Raw genomic sequence first — 22,753 nt, 5'->3', positions numbered from 1 at the left:
GAAGTATATGGATCTTGACTGATCGGATGTGACGATAAGGACTTTTAGATATTACTAATAAGGATGATTACTAGATAGTTTATCTAACTATTAATTTAAAGATCTCGAAGATTAATCGAGGTGTACGAAAATTAGTCCAGTCACTTAAGAGCTTTGGCCACCCAAAATAATTTTAATTTTTTTTATCAAAAAATATTCTAATAAATTTAAAATTCGATTCACAATTTTTTACCCATTTTCCAAAGAATAATGAAAGAGTATTAGGTGGGCGATGCGTGGTCGGCCTTCGAATTTTCCTGAAATGTTGTTTGGTAGACTTTGCATGACAATTCTTGTTGAAAGTTTTTATGTCAAAAAAAAATATCACGAGTTCGTTGTCGTCAACGTGGAGCCATGCATTTGGGCATTCAAATTCAATTTCTGAAATGCACAGTGTTTGTATCAACTCTTCCTGTTTTAACCACGTCACTAAAATACGGTTACAGCTTTTTCCCTAAGACACCTGCCTTTATTTACAAATATGTTAACTCGCTCTCTGAAGCTCACGTCACTGGCATTTTCTGCATTTTTAAGTCCACGTTGCATCTCAGTAAAGCGCGTTTATTTCACTCAACCACTCTTGCGATTTGCCTTTGTAATTTCTTAATGGCGCCTGCTAACTTAAAAGCTTAATGGGTATTTCCGTCATTTAATATGAAAAAGGAGTCAATTTAGTAATACAAAAATGAACAGTTTAACTATAACTCTTTATTTTCCCTGTCAAATACCGATTTAGCAAAATCGAGTCTACTTAACTACCGCACATCTCCCAAATCAAGTTTAAGATTCAGCCCTCCACGTGCCAATAAAATAAATCCTAGCCGTTCATATGTCCCACGTTTACTCCTAAAATTTTGATATACATTTATTAAGCTTACGTCTTTGTATTATCCATGTAAAATCTCAACCGCAACTTCCGTATCGAAGGATGAATATGCTGCCACGTAGATTAATCTAAACGACACACACATTTTCTTTCTATTTCCGAATTTATTTTACTTTCTNCTTTGGCCACCCAAAATAATTTTAATTTTTTTTATCAAAAAAGATTCTAATAAATTTAAAATTCGATTCACAATTTTTTACCCATTTTCTAAAGAAATAATGAAAAGAGTATTAGGTGGGCGATGCGTGGTCGGCCTTCGAATTTTCCTGAAATGTTGTTTGGTAAACTTTGCATGACAATTCTTGTTGAAAGTTTTTATGTCAAAAAAAAATATCACGAGTTTATTGTCGTCAACGTGGAGCCATGCATTTGGGCATTCAAATTCAATTTCTGAAATGCACAGTGTTTGTATCAACTCTTCCTGTTTTAACCACGTCACTAAAATACGGTTACAGCCTTTTCCCTAAGACACCTGCCTTTATTTACAAATATGTTAACTCGCTCTCTGAAGCTCACGTCACTGGCATTTTCTGCATTTTTAAGTCCACGTTGCATCTCAGTAAAGCGCGTTTATTTCACTCAACCACTCTTGCGATTTGCCTTTGTAATTTCTTAATGGCGCCTGCTAACTTAAAAGCTTAATGGGTATTTCCGTCATTTAATATAAAAATGGAGTCAATTTAGTAATACAAAAATGAACAGTTTAACTATAACTCTTTATTTTCCCTGTCAAATACCGATTTAGCAAAATCGAGTCTACTTAACTACCGCACATCTCCCAAATCAAGTTTAAGATTCAGCCCTCCACGTGCCAATAAAATAAATCCTAGCCGTTCATATGTCCCACGTTTACTCCTAAAATTTTGATATACATTTATTAAGCTTACGTCTTTGTATTATCCATGTAAAATCTCAACCGCAACTTCCGTATCGAAGGATGAATATGCTGCCACGTAGATTAATCTAAACGACACACACATTTTCTTTCTATTTCCGAATTTATTTTACTTTCTTTTTTTTTTTGGTTATTTTCGATCTAAACCCTTACTATCGTGAAAACAAAAGAAACCCTAGCTCTCGTCCGTCTCTTACGGTAATTTTTATTTTTTCAAAATTAACAACAAATTGATTTTGAAAATCGATAAATCTGTTAGGGTTTCAATTTGAAACCATCAGATTCGTACCCTAATACATGTTTCGTGCCAGTGATCTCCATAATTGGTTTGAGAAATCATCGATTCGTGATATATTGGTTCAGGTACGCTCATAATTTTCTCTGTTTTAGTTAATTAATTCAATTCTTCTTGTGAAATGTTTCTAGTATGTGAGAGTTTGGGTTTGATCGTTCGGTTAGTCGTGTTTTAGTATTTTCAGATATATTAGTGGTAATTTTTGGTTTGGTTTTGTTATTACAGATCTGAAAAATGTACAATGGAATATGAAGACCGGAGGTTTTGGTTTTTTGTTTTTAGATTGACAAATTGTTCATGGAAAATAGAATAGGAAATTCCAATGGAGCGGAAATTCCTAGGAAATCGAGATCATTGGATCTTAAGACCCTGTATAAATCAAGAATTTCAATGGAGTCTCAGAATAAGGAGTTGAAGAGAAAAATTAGCTCAGAGGATTCTGATGAGGATAAGGGCAACAAGAGGAAAAAGAGTAGCAAAATTGTGTCCATCAGTAGCTTAAAAAATGTTGGTAATTGCAAAAACAATTTAGATGAGGTGTATAATGGTGTTCTGAGTTCAGGTTCACATGATTCAAAGGACTCAAAGTTGGGGTTGGGTCATAAAAGGGATAATAGCGGTGGGTTTAATGGCATTTCCTTGAGTTTAGATGACAGTGGTTTTCGAATCCCGAAGCGTAAACGTGGTTTTGTTGGGCGAAGAAAGGTTGAGGTTAGTCAAGTGTTGAAGCTACCGGGACAGTCTTGTAGTAAAGTGAGTGATGACGTGGTGGCTAAGGCAACGAGTGGTGATTCAGCTGCAAGGATCGAGTCTCCAAAGGAATTGGCTACTCAGGTTGAGTCTCCAACAGATTTGGGTGTCGGGGCTGAGTCTTTAAAGGATTCTGGTATCCATGTTGTGTGTTCAAAGGTTAAACGCAAGAAGGGTTCCAATAACTTTAAGGAAAAGAGGAACAGCGAGTTGAATGCAGCTAGGCTTTTGAAGGAGAGTGCTGGGCATGCCAGTAATTCAGTGGTAAGCAATGGTGAGTCTTCTTTGAAGAAGGTAAACAGAAAAAGTGAGTCAAGTTTAAATCGGCATTTGAAGGAGGAGGGTGAGTGTGCCAGTCATTCAGTTGTGAACAATGGTGACTCTTCGAAGAAGTCAAATAAAATTAGCAATTCAAATTTGGCTCGGTGTTTGAAGGAGGATGATGGGTGTGCCAGTCAGTCAGCTGTAAATAACAGAGACTCCTCTTTGAAAAAGTCAAGGAAGAATCATGGCAAGGGAAAAGATCCCACCCGGGATCGAAGAAGTATTGCAAAGGAAGCTGAACCTTTAATTGATGCTTCTGTTAAGGTATGTGATGATGTGCTAGATGATGAAGAGAATCTTGAGGAAAATGCAGCTATGATGCTATCGTCACGATTCAATCCTAGTTACACTGGTTTCTCGTCAAATGGAAAATCCGTTGCATCCCCAAATGGCTTTTCTTTTTTGTCGTCAACTGAACAAGACTTTGCTAGTCATGAATCTGCGTCATTTGATGCTGCTGGTAGAGCATTACGACCAAGGACACGGCACAAAGAGAGGGGCCATTCAAGAAAAAGGCGACATTATTATGAAATTTTCTCTGGAGATTTGGATGCATATTGGGTATTGAACCGGAGAATCAAAGTTTTTTGGCCTTTGGATCAGTGTTGGTATTATGGCCTGGTGAATGACTATGACAAAGAAAGCAAGCTACATCATGTAAAATATGATGATCGGGATGAGGAATGGATTAATCTGGGAAATGAGAGATTTAAACTTCTGCTGCTTCCTAGCGAAGTTCCAGATAAGGGTGCATGTAGAAGATCCAGGATAAGAGAGAAGGGTTTAGAAGACAAAAAGGGAAGCTTGAAGCCTAGCAAAGAAAAGGAAAAGAGAAATATGACTACAGAGAATAATAACTGTATGGGTAGCTACATGGACACAGAGCCCATCATCTCATGGTTGGCTCGATCTAGTAATCGGATAAAATCTTCTCCTTTACATGCTATGAAGAAACAGAAAAGACCTGATCCATCTCATGAAGTTGTGAAGCCTGATGTTTCTTTACAAAGTGCTTCTTTGAAAGCTAAGAATAACAAATTACCCAGTACGTCTAAATTGCTAGACAGTTTTGTTGGTGGTAGAAGGGTCGAGGAGTCTTCCTCAGGTAGCCCTACTTGCTCCAAGGATAGCAAACTTCCCATTGTTTATTACCGAAGGCGGCTTCGCAAGACAGAAAGCTTGTTGTGTTCAACGTCTTTAGGTAATTATGTTTCTAGTTGCAAACGTTCATCAGTTACTTTGCCTGCCCCTTCCATTGATGGGTGTGAGGATTTGGGAGAGCGTGATATTTGTATGAAAATGTTGGACCCATATGGAGCTTTTCGGTTCCCTGGTAACACAGAGCTTTTAAATTTAACCATACCACTGATAGAATCAGGACAAGTGAGGTTTAAGATGTGCTTCCCGGTTCTTTCAGTCCTGAAATACCCATTTGAAGCAGAGAATTTTTGGCTGTTCCGGGCTGTATTTTTGTTTCACTATGGTACACTGATGACAATGTGGCCAAGTGTCAATCTGGAGATTCTTTTTGTTGATAACATAGTTGGACTGAGGTTTTTCCTGTTTGAAGGTTGCTTGAAGCAGGCTGTAGCCTTTGTCTTCTTCGTCCTGAGAGTATTCCATCAACCTAATGAGCAGGGGAAGTATGCTGACCTTCAGTTACCAGAAACTTCAATCAGGTTCAAGTTTTCTTGCATTCATGATCTTAGAAAGCAGTTTGTTTTTGATTTCTACAATTTCTGTGAAGTGAAGAATTCGTTGTGGATGTATCTGGACACTAAGCTGAAAAAAAATTGCCGGCTTACTAGGCAATTGTCTCTATCGGAATGCACTTATGATAATATTAAGGCGCTTCAAAATGGGAGTAACGTGTTATCCATGAATTCTTCTCTTTTCAGGGACAGCTCTTTAACCAAGGTATTCCATTTCTGTTTGTGTGTATTTTTTGTGAGGGTGGTTGGTACCATTTTCATCTTTCCTTTTTTTTTTTTTTTGGCCATATAACATCTCTCTTTGCCTCATTGATTCAAGATTTTGTTTTGGTTTGAGCTTTGTGGCATTTATTGGTATTTATTGTTTAGTTCCTTTTACTTTCATATTTTAGTGGTTTGAATAGTTAGTTGGAGACGGTCTCTTGCTGTGGAGTAGTTAGGTCTTGTAGTGTTGGTGACTATTTCTAAGTTTTATTTTTCTGGTGTAATTAGGCACAATGGCACAGTTCTCATTGATTTTAGGGTCGATTTTAACTTGTATGAGCTTTTCTATTAATTAGGGTTTGCGGAGGATGTCTAGGCAGGGTATCTCCAGGGAATCCACTTGTGTAAAAGTCAGCCACTTCTCTTTTCCAGACAGGAGTCAAAGAAAATTTCCTCCATTTGCACCTTCTTTCACTGCTGCACCTTCTTTCTTTCTCAGTTTGCATCTTAAGCTGCTTATGGAACATAGAGCTGATCATATCAGCTTTCAGGGCCATGTTTCAGTGGAGCACCCAGAATGCGCTGCTACTTTGATGACTGGTTTTGAGTACTGCTTGGACAAACATCCGGATACTACTCATGAACATAATGTATCAGAAAGTACTCTTGAAAATAATGTGAAGGGTACCTCAAGGAATGCTGTTTCTGATGGGTGCTTGTCTGTTGCCAAACCTGAGTTACCGGCGGTCGGTCTCTCTGTCTGTGTTGATGGACGTTGGATAAGATCCCCGCAGAAATATGAAAATGGTGATCTGAATGGTGCTGGAACCTCTGCCAGTTCCCAGGATCCTGAAGAAACTGGTGGTGAGGCAATTGATCGGTTGCAGAAATGGCAATTCCATGATCCGAAGTTAGAACGTGTTTGTTTGGCAAGACCTTCAGTTGACAGTGATAAGACAGATGCTGGGTCTCTTTCCCCTTTGAATGGTATCAGGGTTGAAATTCCAACGTTCAACCAATTTGAAAGGCATGTTGATAGGGAATCCCATAGCGCTCAACGCTCTACTGATTTAAGTTGGAACATGTATGGCGGCATCATCCCGAGCCCGAATCCGACCGCTCCTAGAAGCACATGGAATCGAAATAGAAGTAGTTCATCATTTGCATACCTCAATCAAGGATGGTCAGATGGGAAGGATGACATTGCCCACAATAATTTTGGTAATGGACCTCGGAAACCACGTACTCAAGTCTCATACTCCTTGCCTTTCGGAGGGTTTGATTATGGTTCAAAGAATAGAGTCCATAACCAGAAAGGGCTTCCTCACACAAGAATTAGGAGGGCAAACGAAAAGAGATTATCAGATACTACTAGGGATTCCCAAAAAAACTTGGAGTTATGTTGTGATGCAAATGTGCTAATTACACATGGTGACAAAGGTTGGAGAGAATGTGGTGCACAAATTGTACTAGAGCTTTTTGATCACAGTGAATGGAAGCTAGCTGTAAAGCTTTCAGGAACCACAAGGTATTCATACAAGGCTCATCAGTTCCTGCAGCCTGGATCAACAAATCGTTTTACACATGCCATGATGTGGAAAGGAGGAAAGGATTGGACATTGGAGTTTCCTGATAGGAGTCAGTGGTTTCTTTTTAAGGAGATGCATGAAGAGTGCTACAATCGTAACATTCGTGCTGCTTCAGTTAAAAATATTCCTATTCCTGGGGTTCGCGTGATAGAGGATTGTGATGACAATGGAACTGAAGTAGCATTTGTTCGCAGTTCATCTAAGTACTTTCGGCAGGTTGAAACAGATGTTGAGATGGCTTTGGATCCATCGCGTATCTTATATGACATGGACAGCGATGATGAGTGGTGGATTACGGAAATTCGTAATTCTTCTGAATCTGACATCAGTGGCTTGTGGGAAATTTCCGAGGAGGTGTTTGAGAAAACAATGGACATGTTTGAGAAGGCTGCTTATTCTCAACAGCGGGATCAGTTCACCCCAGATGAAATAGAAGAGCTTATGGCTGGAGGTGGTTCCATGGAGGCAATTAAAATCATCTATGAGCATTGGAGGCAGAAGAGGCAGAAGAAGGGAATGCCTTTAATCAGACATCTCCAGGTACCTTGGAAGTTAATTTGACTGTTATCTGTCATGACTTAATTGCTTTCGTTACATATTTGTTACCATTATACAATATAGGTGTTTGACACTGCTGGTCATTTCCTTTTTTCTTTTGGAACAATCTTAATATCAATTACTTAAACCTTAATATGTACATCTTGAATTTGTTTTGACACTAAAGAACTGCCTTTCCCAAAATTAAATACTAGGAAATGTATCTGTTACAGAGGAGAACCAAGAAACACAAACAAGGAGAAAATTTAAGCTTGTAAGAAAAATCAAGTTAGATGATGCACTCAATCTTGTTCCTGTATCTTTTAAAAAACATAAAGGAAAAGCAAATTAATCAATTTTGGAGGGTTTGGTTTGTGGTAAATGATTTAAAGCAATTTGTAAATACTCATTGAACCGAAGAATAGAAAGTGGAAGAACAATGTCCATGGTTATTAGTTTGAGGCAGAGCTGTAGTTTTGTTCTTTTTTTAATATTTATTTATTTTATTATCTTTTCTTTTTATGTATAAAACTTGCCTAAATTGAAAAAGAAGATACAAGAAAAGAGAGGTTCACTTACAAATATAGACAGAGATGCAGGAATCAAGATATAGGCCTTTACAAAAACGAAAATAGGAATAGACAGGATATATATTTTTAATGTGGATTGTCATACTTGGTTTGACTTGCTGTTAATTGGTGCTGAATCTTTATTCATTTATTTTTGGCGGTATTTATTGTTCTTTGATTAACTATGCAGTTTAATTGAATGCTGTTTATCATTATTGCTTTTTGTGCGTATATGTGTATTAGTTGCTCACTTTTCATATTGATGATGTTTAATACAATGAACTTGGGTGTTGTTCAGCCTCCATCATGGGAAAGATATCAACAGCAAGTGAAAGAGTGGGAGGTAGCTATGTCTAAATCTAACTACGTCATCCCCAATGGATGTCAGGGGAAGGCTGCTCCCATTGAGAAGCCACTCATGTTTGCTTTCTGTTTGAAACCGCGGGGACTAGAAGTGCCCAACAAGGGTTCAAAACACAGGTCTCACAGGAAAATTTCAGTTTCTGGGCAAAGCAATGTAGCCATGGGAGATCATGATGGATTTCATAATTTTGGTAACTTTTTGCACCCTTTCAAATATTTACCAACTTAATAACTTTTTGGTTTCATTAGTGTTGTCTGCCTTTTGTTAATCTGATGTTATTTGCTGCACCAGGAAGGAGATTAAGTGGGTTTGCTTTTGGGGATGAAAAGGTTTTATATACAGGACTCAACTATGAATCTTTAGATGATTCTCCATTGTCTCAGACATCACCAAGGGTATTTTCTCCAAGAGTATTTTCACCACATGATGCAGGCAGCATCGGTTATTTCTCCATGAGCGGTGATGGGTTTGATAGACATCAATACCAAAGACTTCAGAGGAGCAAGTCAAAGAAATATGGGGCGATTGAATTCTCATATGACACACAGATGGTGGCTCCATACAACCAACGGCTGATGGGCAAGAGAAATGGAATTCATAGGTGGAATATGGGCTATTCTGAGTGGCCAAGCCAACGACATTTACACCCAGATGGGTCCCAGAGGCATGGCCCAGGACAATTGGATGGTTCTGATCTTGATGAGTTCAGGCTGCGTGATGCATCTGGTGCAGCTCGGCATGCGCATAATATGGCTAAACTCAAGAGAGAAAAAGCTCAGAGATTGCTTTATAGAGCTGATTTAGCAATTAGCAAGGCTGTGAGTGCCCTCATGATTGCTGAAGCGATTAAAGCTTCTTTTGATGANTGGCTTGCTGTTAATTGGTGCTGAATCTTTATTCATTTATTTTTGGCGGTATTTATTGTTCTTTGATTAACTATGCAGTTTAATTGAATGCTGTTTATCATTATTGCATTTTGTGCTTATATGTGTATTAGTTGCTCACTTTTCATATTGATGATGTTTAATACAATGAACTTGGGTGTTGTTCAGCCTCCATCATGGGAAAGATATCAACAGCAAGTGAAAGAGTGGGAGGTAGCTATGTCTAAATCTAACTACGTCATCCCCAATGGATGTCAGGGGAAGGCTGCTCCCATTGAGAAGCCACTCATGTTTGCTTTCTGTTTGAAACCGCGGGGACTAGAAGTGCCCAACAAGGGTTCAAAACACAGGTCTCACAGGAAAATTTCAGTTTCTGGGCAAAGCAATGTAGCCATGGGAGATCATGATGGATTTCATAATTTTGGTAACTTTTTGCACCCTTTCAAATATTTACCAACTTAATAACTTTTTGGTTTCATTAGTGTTGTCTGCCTTTTGTTAATCTGATGTTATTTGCTGCACCAGGAAGGAGATTAAGTGGGTTTGCTTTTGGGGATGAAAAGGTTTTATATACAGGACTCAACTATGAATCTTTAGATGATTCTCCATTGTCTCAGACATCACCAAGGGTATTTTCTCCAAGAGTATTTTCACCACATGATGCAGGCAGCATCGGTTATTTCTCCATGAGCGGTGATGGGTTTGATAGACATCAATACCAAAGACTTCAGAGGAGCAAGTCAAAGAAATATGGGGCGATTGAATTCTCATATGACACACAGATGGTGGCTCCATACAACCAACGGCTGATGGGCAAGAGAAATGGAATTCATAGGTGGAATATGGGCTATTCTGAGTGGCCAAGCCAACGACATTTACACCCAGATGGGTCCCAGAGGCATGGCCCAGGACAATTGGATGGTTCTGATCTTGATGAGTTCAGGCTGCGTGATGCATCTGGTGCAGCTCGGCATGCGCATAATATGGCTAAACTCAAGAGAGAAAAGGCTCAGAGATTGCTTTATAGAGCTGATTTAGCAATTAGCAAGGCTGTGAGTGCCCTCATGATTGCTGAAGCGATTAAAGCTTCTTTTGATGACGTAAATAGTGATGGGTAGAATGAGCAAATGAGATGAGATGTTGAGGGAAGAAAACCCGCCAGCCCCCTTCAACTTGCAGTTCTGCTGCCTAAGAATCAAATATAGTTGGCATTGTTATTGCTGGGATGGATCTGGTTGTTTCCTTGTCAATGGCAGGAGGGTTCGCGTCGAGAAGAATTTTGGCTTGCTGCCACATATCGTGGCAGTTCTAGACCTCTGGTGTGCAATGTCACAATTTGTCTACCCACTATTTTTTTTGTTCAAGCAGCAGGTTTACTCAGTTCACTGCAACTGTTGTATATAGCCTGCAGGTGAGGGGTGTAAGGAATTTTGGCTGCCAGTCTTTGTATAGATTTTATTTTACCCTCTTTTTTTTGTTGTTCCTTTGCCCCCTTAACCTTGATGTTGGAAGTAGCAGTTGGTCCAAATAATACAACACCCTATCAAATCAAATTACAAGTCCCTATCTGATTGAATGTTGGAGCACTTGCCAGATATGTACCAACCAGATCGCATATCTGAAATAGAGGAGAGATAATGCTGTAAGTAATTTCTTATAAATTTTCATATAGATTCATTAGTGGCTTAGTATCTTTTTCCTCTCCTTTTCCCCCCCTCACATTACAGTAAATTTTGGCTTTCTCAAGCAATAGATAACTTTGAAGATGCTTTTGTTGATTGTGCCATCTTGATTTCATCTGTGGTTACGCACAGAAATAAGAAGCTCTAGAACTAGGGATGCCAAAATCCTGGCGTGGGCATTTAAAATGTGGATCAAGACTCGGGCACTGACCCGGGTCATTTATACCTGTTCAACAGATCCGGACAGATTTGATGAGCATATTTGCTAGTCTTGAAATGAAATGATGAGAATGTTGATGCAAAATTAGGCCATTTCAGAGCAAATCAATATAAAATCTCAAATTTACAACCATGAAAGGAGAAATTCTAACAAATTACAACCCGGTTTCAAGTCTCTGATTGTTACTCGTTCTCATCAGTTGCCATAAGAAAGGGGTCCAACGACGCCCAAATTTCACCAAGATCCGACCTTGTAGACTGTCGTTGGCCCAGCCAATGCTCCATTTTTGTAGAAATCAACAGACGGACTGCCATGTGAAGCAAAAATAATCTTTGCCAAGAACGGCCAGACTCGCAAAGGCGTCAAACAGGCAACTTGTGGGACGAAGCTTTTAAATAACACTTGCTTTCTGGGCCAAGTGGGTGAAATATGGCCATGGGAAATTGATAACTGGGGCTTCCGGAGACTGTCGTGTTGAGTTGAGTTGTGAGTGCAGTGCTCCCACTGGACATGCTATCGTGATGTTGCAGGCTGATGGGCAGAACTCTTTTATCATTGTTAGTGTGACTAACAAGAGTTTTTGGCCTCAAGAAGTTTGATGACGAGGGCCGGAAGGCTGTTATGACTGCTGGGATTGTTTTTGAATTTTATAGTTTATACTTATACCGACTCGGACCTAGTAGCCTTTAAACAGTCCAGGACCATGGCTTTGCGTGCTATGGATGAAAGACTGGGCCGGGTTGATTTGCTATCCTATATAGAACCTGTCTTATGTTAAACATAGGAGAATCTCGGTATATCTAGTGGGTAATATGAGAATAACAATCTTATTAGCTTAAACTATCTTTCGATGATTGAGTGGTTCGATAAGAACTCTTAAATATATTATTCAAAAAATCTTAAATTCGAGTCTTTTCTTTATTGTTAGTAAAGATAGTTACTAGAGTTTTTACTCGGTTGATAATTTTAAAGTTTTAGAAGATTAGTTGAAGTACGTGTAAACTGACTTAAACACCTTTAGTCATAAAAAAAAAAAAAAAAAAAAAAAATCTTAATTGCTTAAATCTTTATTAAGTTCGGCTTAAAAATACTACTAGTTTTCAGTAATGTGCCTAACTTTAGTAGGACAATCTAATTCACTGTTAATGTAGAATCCTGTATGCAGTTTATGATTACCTTCTATTGGTTAGCTGTTTAACAAATAGCAAGCATTTTTGGCGTCCATGATTTACCATGTGATGGCAGAGGTGTCTGTTCTGTTTCGTGGTAACAATCACTTCTTATGAAACTCGCTGATTAAAGTAGTGAAATGCAATTCTATTGACTGTTTAAAAGGACGACTCCTTCATGATGTCCCATCTCCCAATTTCAACAAATCTTAACATTATGATAGTCATCCCACCACCAACAAAAACATTATGTATGTGCTAAGCTATGGAAAATTGTTGGAATATCAAGTTTCTAGTACTAAAAAGTAAAAACAGTGTATTGTTAAAACTTGCAGCCTTATGCCATACCCTGCAATTCGTATGTATAAAGAGTAAACGACATATTCCCACTAAAGGTTTGACGAAATAATAAGTTGGTATCTCAGGTTATATTTATTCTAAATTCCCACTCTTAAAATAACAGTGTTGGCAATTTTTAGGGTTTAGAGGGTGCAATTACTATAATGCCCTTAACCCTAAATTAATAAATTATGTTTTAACCCCTAAATTAGTAGAATTATAAAACTTACAATTTTATTTTCAAATTATGTCAAAAACACTCTCTTTCACTACACACCCTCGTCAGAAACAGCCCGATCTGGGCTGTTTCCGATGGCGTCGAACTCCGTGGTCACCTCCATCACCTTCCCCGTAGTCCGTCGTCCAAAACCCCTCTGGTTCCCGACTCATTGGCCCCTACAATTGTCGGCGCCGTTTGGCTTAAGGTTTCAGTGTTCTTCACTGGATTCCAGCGGCGAAAATCCAATTAGACAGCACCACTGCAACCATCGTCTCCAAATCTATAAAACCGTTATGTCCCTAGCAACCGTTTCGTCGCTGTTCGCTAGCCAAGAGTTCGTGTTCATCGAAAGTTTTTCAGGGAAGTGGTGGACAGCAAACGGTGAGCTACCGTGGCTGGGAATGTTAGGGGTTTTGTAGGGGAGGATGCGAGGAGTCAAATGGTGGTTGGGGTTTTCGCCATTCAAAACTGCCGAAAACTAGCAAAAACCATTCGCATGTCGCTGCTACCGTTGCCGACGATCGACGAGTGATTAGGGGTTGTGAAGGGTATGGTTTTGTAGAGAGGAGGATGAGGATTCAAATGGTGATGACAAGGGTGATTTTGGGTGGAAGAATCGTCGGAAAAAGGGCGAAAAACGTCAGGGACGCCATCTGCTAACGTGCGCTGAAGGATTGTTAGAAGCGATGGTCTACTAATGTGTGCCGCCTATGTAAAATGACCAATTTACCCCTTTATCGTTACATTAAACATTTTTCAGTCACTTTAAGGGTGAGAATCTAGAATAAATATAACCTGAAGTACTAACGGTGGATTTCGTCAAACCTTGGGTGGGAATATGTCGTTTACTCTATGTATAAATCCATGGAGAGATTTTTAGTTAAATAAATTTAAAAAAAATAAAGAGAATAATATTGTTACAACAACAAAAAAAAAAAAAAAAAAAAAATATGAAATAACATTGTTTATTTTAAAAAAAAAATGAAAAATTACCAATATGCAATGCTCTAATGATTGTTCAGTAAGACAGTAATCGAGAAGTGAACGTGGAAAATTGCTGGCATGGGTATAATCGTGTATCGGTGAACAGAAACTTGTTCGGGTTGAAACCGGGTCAAAGCTATATAACCACCCGTAACCAAACATAACCATTTATTAACTTTAAAAATTGTACACGAGAAAATCTCGTTGGCTCCCTCCTTTGCCTTCAAATTGTTCCAACGGTCTAAAACCGGTCACCTTACCGTTATTACCGCCAAGTTTCTCTCTCTTTCGCTCTTCTTGTAACCTCTCTTTCTCTCTCTTTAATTCTCATCATCAATTTTCTTTTGTACGCATGTCGCCCTCTGAGTCGTGCAATACCTCCAATTCTTTACGATTCATTTCGTCTATCTAGTGCAATCCCTCCAATTTTCTACGATTCACCTCGCCTACCTATCTTCATTTTCTCTCATATTTTACATTCTGAGGGTTTCTGTGCTCAAATTATTCTCTAAAGTTCCTGTTTACTACTGCTTAAGGTCTGTTTACTCTCCGTTTGGTTGCTCAGAAAACGAAAGAACAGAAAAATGATGAATCTTGTGTTTAGTTCGTTTTTCTATTTTTTCAAAAAAATAAGTTATCTTTTTGAGGAACTTCTCATAATCCTGTTAAATATTGCTTTTTTTGTTGGATAAAATAGGTGTTAATTCAATGAAGACGTCTAATCGAATTAAGGAAGACGAGAGGATTGAAGGGATCATTCGAGGTCTCATGAAGCTTCCGGAGAATCGAAGATGTATCAATTGCAATAGTTTGGTATAGCCTTTTTCCTTTTTAATTCTTTTTACCTCTTAAAGCATTTTTTTATTATAATTCTATGTCATCTTTTTAATTGACTGCATTATTGTCATTTTATGATTGATTGAATGTTTTATTTTTACTCTAGATGTGCATACAAACCAATGATTTGCGGAAACATGGCATAATGAACCATAGGGTGTTTAATAAGAAATCAATTTCATGGAAACTTAGACTATGCAAAAGGTCTAATATGTTTCTTGTTATCAGGGACCTCAATATGTTTGCACAACATTCTTGACCTTTGTTTGCACAAACTGCAGTGGAGTTCAGTAAGTGTTGACATAAGTTCTTACTTCTTTTTAGTAGTTTTTTCTTATAGTTTCAGCATTTAAGCCATGGTGCATATAATCATAATGATATTCTTCATGATATGATTTTAGAAGAAAAGACACTTATGTTGATTATATATGTGTTCTAAAATGACAGTCGGGAATTCACACATCGTGTGAAATCAATATCAATGGCTAAATTTAGTGCAGAAGAAGTCAGTGCTCTTCAAGCAGCAGGGAATGAGGTTTCCATCCTTACATAATAGCAATTTATGGTCGTTTATTTTTCCTATCTGCTTGATGGACTTCCTTTTTGTTTTCTTTTTCTCGTCATAGAGAGCAAGGCAAATTTATTTAAAGGGCTGGGATCCTTACCGTAATTCTTATCCTGACGGCAGGTATTGTGTGCATTGCTTCTTTTTTAGTTTGGAACACTGCATAAGGAATTTCTTCTGATTCACATGTTTGCTTCCAGTAATCTTCACAGACTCCGGGATTTTATCAAGCACGTCTATGTGGATAGAAAGTACACTGGTGAGAAGAGTGAAACACCTCCAAGGCTAAGATTGGTAAACTCCCTATTAGTACCTATAATGCAAATGCAGTGCTCTTTATAGTTTAATTTTATGGCTTTGTTGTGTTGAAAGTGTTGCCAACAATAATATCTCAAAAAAATAATTAAAAAAAAAGGTAAATTAATTAGACCATATTAATTTAGTATTGTAGGAACAGCTGAAGTTCTTGGAGCTTCTACCTTCAATTATCTATGCGACTATGCCTCCTTTTGCTAATAGCTCTTGTCTTCATTAGGGTGAAAATGAGGATGCCTATGAAAACAGCAGGAAGGTTGGTGGGTATCGTGGTGAATCTAGAAGTCCACGTTATGGTAGCAGATATGAACATTCTTCTAGTGCAAGATGTCATCCTGGTAGAAGAAGTGATGACAGAAATTCCAGATATTATCATGATGAGAGTAGTAACCAGGAAATTCCAAGATTTGGAGGTTACCGAAAAACTCCTGTCCGCATTGAGATTGTTGATAACAGGTTTCGAGATGGCTCATCTCGAAGTGGCAGACGAACTGAGAGCTGCAACTTTTCAAATAGAGATTACAGGTCTGAGAGCAGGTCTCCTGACAGTCAAACAAACAAGAATAGCTCCAAAGCCTTGGTGGTACGGCCTATCAAAGAAATTTTAGGTGAAAGTACTCCTCCACTAGAAGTGGGGCCACGTTCAATGGCAATTGAAGGCAAGGATCCTGAAGGTTCTGCTAACAATCAGGTGTGTCAATATAATTGTAGATATGTGTTTGAAGTTCTGAGTTTATGTGTTTCTTTTGATGAGATGCATTTTGGTCAATATGTTCCCTCTCAAGGCCTGGACTTGTTATGTGTTTTTTTGCATATCTTTGACAATTATGGCTGTTATTTTCATCCAAAATACCCAAGTCCCCTACAGGAATCAAATAAGATGACACAGTATGAAACTCATCGGATCAGCTTTCCTTTTTGTACCGTTTTGTGCATGTACTTGCCCTTATTTAGCTCTGATTGCTGACCGCTAAATGTATAACTGGAAGATATAATGTTAAACTTTCTGCATATGCTTGGAGATTTTCATTTACGTTCCATTCCAATTATCTGCTGCTTAAATGTTGTTGTATTTATGTTGGTATCGGAGCTTATCATACCCTCTTTTGTTTGGTGGTTATCATATTAGTTGTTCTGTTTGCAGAAGACCGCACCCTTCCGTGATCTGCTGAGTGTAGATGGGAATCAAATGGAAAATGCACCCTCCTGTAGTATGGTTCCTGTTGATGGGAATCTAGTGGAACATAAAAATGAGAAATCAGAATGCTTGATCAATATCAACCAAGATCCAGAGCCTCCTGATGCTGCAGTAGTAGCACCGCAAACACAGCAAATTACTCCTAGTGATGGCGGCAACCAGACTGTACCTTCCGCCAAAGAGGCAACGAAGACATCCCCAATGCCGAATACTTTGGAATTTCTAATATTTGAATTGGCAGCTCCCCTGGCTGTACAAAACAATGATGATGCTCCTTCAGATGGATCTGTAGGCAACATGCCTGAAGGTTGTATCTCATCAGCTGTGCCTTTAATGGGTGACCTTATGGCTTCTGCACCTGCATCAATAACCAATATGGCTTTGCAACCATATGGGGATTCTGGTGCTTCATCAGCTTCTCCATTAGGACAGATGTCAACATTACCCAATAGTTTTGGTACTTCTTCAGCTGCCTCAACTGCTAATATGTTGGTGAATCCATCTGAAGGAAACATGGCATTAGTTAGTGTTGGTGACTCTCTAACTGCTTCCACCACCACTGTGCCAGTTTCTCCTTTGCATGCATGTCCTCCACAGGCAGCACCTGATATTAAAGATGAACCCACTGTCAGAGCTCCTGATGGGCAACAATTACGCAGCATGCAGTCATGTCAGTCTTTGCCAACCTCTACTGCAGATGGTAGAAGTTCTGCACAGCAGACTGCTACACCCGTTGGAGATGTCAATAACCAGGTCAGTGTCGGAGTTAATTTGAAAATATTTCTTATGAAAAGACATCATGAAATTTATAACTTTTTGTCTTAAAGATATAAGAGTATGTTTAAATAATAAATAAAGCTATTTTTCGTGGATTTTAGCTTTAACCTTCTAGAGGTATCCAGTAACTGTAATGTCACAAAACCTCGAGGAATTCTGGCAAGTTGTTATACTCATCTCTGTGTCGAAGTGAATGAACACAAAATACATCTTTTCTTCAAATTTTTTGTTAAAATGTAAAATTTAATCTTTCAAATTGTTTTTCTTCGAGTGAAATTATCATATTTTTTAACGAAAATACCCAATTGTCAAGGATTGTGATACACTGTGGTCCCAGTAATTCACACAAGTGTTTTTCTACATCTCAGATATTTAATATTCAATTCGAAAATAGTTATACCAAAAAGATGAAAATTTCATAAACCTGTTGCTCCTTGTGCATCTGCAGCCATGGTTATCGGCACTTGTACCTTACAATCAAGGACCTGCTGGAGCTTCCGCTGAACAGTCATCTGAAACTGTCTCAATAGCAATCCAAGACACCAGTTCCAGAGTTGGTTCCGAGCTTGTTCCTGTGGAAACAAAGTCTATTGGAAGAAAGGAACTGCCAGCGGTGGTCGCCTTGTCTTATAAAAATTACTTCTGAAATTTCTTAATTCTTTTAATAATGTGGATCTGATTCTTTGCAGGACTATTTTACTGCAAGCTACGGCCCTGCATCAGTTCCTCACTGGCAAACTGGTACCCCCTATACGATGGGATACAACATGCAGTACTATTCTAATCCAATGGTACTTATACAAAAATTTGATTAGTTAAATAAGTGCTTCATGAATTCTTGATTAAGATAATCAAAGTACTGATCTGTCACCCTGGGTCTATGTTTACAGATTATGCCAGCTTATCCCAACCAATCAAAATCCACAAACCCATTTGACGTTCACAGTGAAACAGCTCAAACGCAAGTGCCAGCAGTAAGCCCAATATTCAAACTGATATTGCTTGTGTTACACAGAAAATGATTGACATATTTAAAATATCCCTAACATCTGATCTCAGTAATGAATGCAACCGAGACTATTAATCATACCTCTGCTTGCAAGAGGTAAACCTTGAGGCTTATGGATTTGATGATTTATGCGATTGTGCTAAGATTTAAATATGGATCATTAATCAATATGAAAAAGGCAAATATAGATCTTGCAGAGTGGTTGTTAAGGAATGGTGCCCATCCGAATTTGTAACATCATGAGAAAATTTTCTATAAAATTCTTCGTTCCAATGAATTATTGCCATTTGAAGAATAGAAATCTATTGGTAAAAACTTTTGTTTTTACTTGTTTAATGCTCCTGCAAAGCTTTTGTTTATCTAATTTTAAAATTTTAAATTGAAACAGATAAAACTTGTTTAAACCTTAAAAATTTTGTTATTTGCTATGTAGTTTCCATCCATGGCGTCTCTGCAAGGATCACTTCCTAATGCGAGCTTACTGCATCCCTCAAATGCCGGTGCTCATTCTCTGGGGTTAATGATGCCACAATCATCATCTTATGCATCCGCCATGCACCCACAATCCAGCTCCTATTCATCACATGTGTCTCCAAGTGAATTCATTTTGCCATCCTCTATTTTGCTAAACATTTACTGTTTTAATAATACTACAAATACAAAAAACTCTTACAAAGATATGTATAGAAAATGATATAATAAAAAATGAATGATAAAGTGAATATAATGAGTTTGTATTTATTTTTCTATTAACTTTTTGACATATCACTTTGTATGTTAATCTTTGTAAGATGAATTTGTATGAGTAATATTACTCCTGTTTTGGTTTGTTGTTAAACTTCTGTCATTGCAGGTGCATTTACGGGGCAACAAGTACATACAAATATGGCATCTTCAAGGTAACATTTTCTTCATATCTGACCTAATTATTCTTTCCTTTGAACTAAATCCGCTCAATTTGAGACTACATTTATGTTTAAAGGATCACCGAATGCCATCATTTGGTTTCTCTGAAATTTTTTATCAAGATGATACTGCATCTTTAACTATTGAATTTGGGGATTAATAAAGTCTCAAAATTACAGTTCTTTCATACGTGTTCTATTCATAGAAATGGGGGCTTATGCTTACTAACATTTGTTATAGAAGCATGCTCTATATATATTTTTATAAAATCTGCTCTATCAACAGTATTTGACTCTTTAAGTTTTCTTGAGTTTCATTGCAGACCACACAGAGTTGATGGTTTTAGCAGTGATTTTGCTGTTTTGGGCTCCTCAATCACACCACAGCTACCAACTGGCGGATATTCTTTACCTAGCACAACAAATTCTTTTTCTTCGATGGGAGGAAATCCATTTGGATAGAGGATCAGAAAGACTATAATTACTTACAAATTTAGTGTCATTTACTGTTTTGGGTTCCAAGCATCTATAGGAAGTGGCTGTTTTATCTTCTGTTGGCAAACAAACGAAATCAGATCTCTGAATTGGTGGTATCTTCTGACCTCTGGCCAAGAGGAGAAGAACATTCAGAGGATAAGCAAGAAGCATTGAAGTGATCATTGCAAATGAAGCTATTTATACTTTCAAAGTTCATGGTATTCTTTGTGAACTTTTCGTTATGGTTACCACCTTGTGAGTTTATTGTCTCTTTACTGCTCAGTTTGGGGTTGCCATCCCTTGATAAACTGCTATCATCATCGAGATTACTTGACAGTACTACAACTCTTTTTGCCTGTTAGAACTGAGAAACTTTGTATTTATTAGTTACAAGATAGAAGCAAAATACGTAAATTATCTTGGTGTAGTATGAACCATACTTGTTTTCTTTGGCAAGGTATTCCAACTATCCTTCAGATTGTTTGACATGAGTGAACATTCCAAACATGATAGGATGCAGAGATAAACTGGCGATGGAGTCGGAAGGTTAGCGTTAACGTTAGCTAACAATGGCCCAAGCAGGGACTAAACAGGTTCTGAAAACAGCTAATGAATCTGCCATGTATTTGGATTTGCTTGGATGTATGGGTATATGTATATAACTATGTCATCAGTATTCCTTCCTTATTGTCTAGTACCATTCAGTCATTCACAACCACATACAAATCAGTCAGTTCAGATATTAATTAATTATAAAAATTCATTCTGGTAGTTCTCTATTTCTATCATGATGTTCAATATTTCTGGAATCTGCAGTGTCTGCTTAACATTAACACTGCTTTATAATTATCCATACAGCAACAGTACAAACAAATAGCAGCCATGAACACTTTAAAACAACTCAGAACAGTTCTGGGATTTTACTATGGAGTTCCACGAATCCGTATAGTAGAACAAGACTGATCTCCACTGAACCTTCTGAGCTCAAGAAGCACATGCACAACAATCCCACACACAAAGCCAAGTGCTGCACCGGAGCCCACTAGTGAAACAGCTGTGGATATAAGCATAACAAAACATTCCTCTTTTGAATTCATATCCCTGGAAGCCATAGCTAGTTCAATCCCTGCAAACAAGAGTAGAACTCCCAATACCCCAACAGGAAATTGATCCAAAATCATTACCAATGAACTTCCCAAAACCAAGCCCATCACCAATTTGGCTGCACCGAGAAGTGCCACACACCCGCCGCTTCTTCCTCCAAATTTGTACTGCCCAGCTAGTCCTCCGGCGCCATGGCAACATGGCATGGCTCCAAACCAACACCCTCCTAAGTTCATTAGCCCTACCGTCACTGAAACCGAAGTGGCGGAAAAGTCCTTTCCTGGAAAAAGATCAGATGACAATTTGCATACAGCAATCACTGAGTTTAATACTGATAAAGGGAGTTGAGGGATAGTCCCCTTGATGAATCCTTGTTTCCATGCATGCTTGGTTATTTTCACAACTTCAATTGAAGATGGTCCAAATTTAATATCTTTCACCACCTCAGGCCTTCTTATAAATGCCAAAACCACACCCAACAAAAATACAATAAAAGCAGAAGGTAGTGAAGCTATAACTTTCCTCAACTTTCTCCTCCTTGGCCTTGGCCTCTCTTCAAGATCATTACTTTCTCTTTCATCATCACTTTCCTCACCTGCACCATTAACAATTATTATAAAACAAGCACATACAATTGCCAAAACCAGCCCATCCAACCCCAACCAATGCCTATCCCCTTTAGATTTTGACTTGGAAAAATCTTGAACTTTTGTTATATACTTAACAGCACTCATAGCAAATGAAAGCCCCTGTGAGAGTTGAATTCCTCTAACAACAGGTAAAGGAATAACCTTGTAAGCTAGTTGCATCAAGCCTGTGACTCCTAAAACCAACAAAATCCCACCGGTACAAATCCCGGCTGCCATAATTTCTGGGATACTAAAATCTGAACCATTTGATATGGCCACAGCCGCAATTGATTTCATGGGCTGAACTGGCATTGGGACGCCATATATGGCGCCAGTGACAATGTTGTAGATACCAGTGAATATCAATGTGGTGCCTAAGTTAAGATCCTTGGCTAGTGTCAAGGCCAAAACTATAGGAATATAAGTGCCCAAGTCCCCCATTGCACCATTTACTTCAGCCCATTTGGATCTAAACGCCAGATTGTTTCTAACTTTGCCTATGATTATTGTTGGAGAAATATTTGAGGTGGTTTCAGGTGAAATTTCAGTGGTTTGGCGATTTGGGATTTGTTGGTTTGGGGAGTCCATGGTAGACTAGACATTCAAAGGTGGAGAATGTGAAGGAATGTGGTTCGCCTTATACTTGCAAAGCTAAGTGAATGTGTGCTACTATTTGTGGGGAATCGTTACTCAAATAGAAAGCGAATTCATTCCCTAATTTTGTTGGGTGGAATTTTTAGATATTTTGAAGTAGTATTTAAAAAAATAGATGGTGAAATATAATTTATGAACTCTGTTACTGCGTTGCGTGTTTGGAGTTAGCAATTATGAAAACAACTTGGGAATCTTATCAGGATTGAACGCGGCCTTAACTGGGGGATTACGTATTAGAAAAGTCAAATCAAAATTCCATGTTGCCAAAATAAGGGCATATAAAAACCATCCAATTTGTTGACTTTCCAAAACTATTATATATTATATAGAGTAAACAAACTTTTTCCCACCCAAATAATGAGTTAATGACACTTTCCTTCCCACAAATTTTTAAAATACCACTTTATTATCCAAATTTATATTCCGTTTTTTATTCCGACATCGTTGTGAGCTCACACCAACATCACTTTCTTCCTCAATCATCACTCACTAAAACCCTTCAACTCTACTCCTATCGACCTCATTAATATTCGGTAATCAAACGATTAGGGTTTGCGCAGCCACCTCTCCCAAGTCAAATTTCGATCGATCTCAACCACTAAAATCCAACCTTCTACCATT

At 38.2% G+C, this 22,753-nt stretch overlaps 4 protein-coding genes across 4 annotated transcripts; 3 read left to right on the top strand and 1 right to left on the bottom strand.

The window, feature by feature from the left end:
* The first annotated feature begins 1,969 nt into the window (after positions 1–1,969).
* Positions 1,970–9,054, top strand: LOC116133007. Its single transcript, XM_031418684.1, has 5 exons — positions 1,970–2,183; positions 2,341–5,106; positions 5,462–7,234; positions 8,099–8,354; positions 8,456–9,054. Exons 2-5 carry the CDS (start codon positions 2,413–2,415, stop codon positions 9,052–9,054), a joined length of 5,322 nt encoding a protein of 1,773 aa, XP_031274544.1. The 5' UTR covers positions 1,970–2,183; positions 2,341–2,412.
* Positions 9,055–9,166: 112 nt separating this feature from the next.
* On the top strand, positions 9,167–10,511 carry LOC116133093. Its single transcript, XM_031418760.1, has 2 exons — positions 9,167–9,472; positions 9,574–10,511. Exons 1-2 carry the CDS (start codon positions 9,181–9,183, stop codon positions 10,164–10,166), a joined length of 885 nt encoding a protein of 294 aa, XP_031274620.1. The 5' UTR covers positions 9,167–9,180; the 3' UTR covers positions 10,167–10,511.
* Positions 10,512–12,971: 2,460 nt separating this feature from the next.
* On the top strand, positions 12,972–20,462 carry LOC116133006. Its single transcript, XM_031418683.1, has 14 exons — positions 12,972–13,059; positions 14,360–14,475; positions 14,728–14,789; positions 14,947–15,034; positions 15,126–15,187; positions 15,265–15,358; positions 15,600–16,070; positions 16,524–17,330; positions 17,749–17,967; positions 18,044–18,145; positions 18,245–18,328; positions 18,797–18,959; positions 19,217–19,262; positions 19,592–20,462. The coding sequence occupies exons 1-14, from the start codon at positions 12,972–12,974 to the stop codon at positions 19,728–19,730; spliced, it is 2,541 nt and encodes an 846-aa protein (XP_031274543.1). The 3' UTR covers positions 19,731–20,462.
* A 129-nt stretch (positions 20,463–20,591) lies between these two features.
* On the bottom strand, positions 20,592–22,274 carry LOC116133098 (molybdate transporter 1). Its single transcript, XM_031418765.1, has one exon. It carries the CDS (start codon positions 22,064–22,066, stop codon positions 20,669–20,671), a length of 1,398 nt encoding a protein of 465 aa, XP_031274625.1. The 5' UTR covers positions 22,067–22,274; the 3' UTR covers positions 20,592–20,668.
* Between the last annotated feature and the right edge of the window lie 479 nt (positions 22,275–22,753).

Source organism: Pistacia vera, unplaced genomic scaffold (genome assembly GCF_008641045.1).
Source record: "Pistacia vera cultivar Batoury unplaced genomic scaffold, PisVer_v2 Contig265, whole genome shotgun sequence".
Taxonomy (NCBI): domain Eukaryota; kingdom Viridiplantae; phylum Streptophyta; class Magnoliopsida; order Sapindales; family Anacardiaceae; genus Pistacia; species Pistacia vera.
This window is presented reverse-complemented; position numbering and strand designations above follow the sequence as displayed.

Excerpts from the sequence above, each read along its gene's own strand:
- LOC116133006 (XM_031418683.1), top strand. The coding sequence starts at position 12,972 with ATGTCCCTAGCAACCGTTTCGTCGCTGTTCGCTAGCCAAGAGTTCGTG. Across the intron at positions 14,476-14,727 it reads GTATCAATTGCAATAGTTTG|GGACCTCAATATGTTTGCAC; the intron begins GTATAGCCTTTT and ends TCTTGTTATCAG. Across the intron at positions 14,790-14,946 it reads ACAAACTGCAGTGGAGTTCA|TCGGGAATTCACACATCGTG; the intron begins GTAAGTGTTGAC and ends CTAAAATGACAG.
- LOC116133093 (XM_031418760.1), top strand. The coding sequence starts at position 9,181 with ATGATGTTTAATACAATGAACTTGGGTGTTGTTCAGCCTCCATCATGG. Across the intron at positions 9,473-9,573 it reads TGATGGATTTCATAATTTTG|GAAGGAGATTAAGTGGGTTT; the intron begins GTAACTTTTTGC and ends TTGCTGCACCAG.
- LOC116133098 (XM_031418765.1), bottom strand. The coding sequence starts at position 22,066 with ATGGACTCCCCAAACCAACAAATCCCAAATCGCCAAACCACTGAAATT.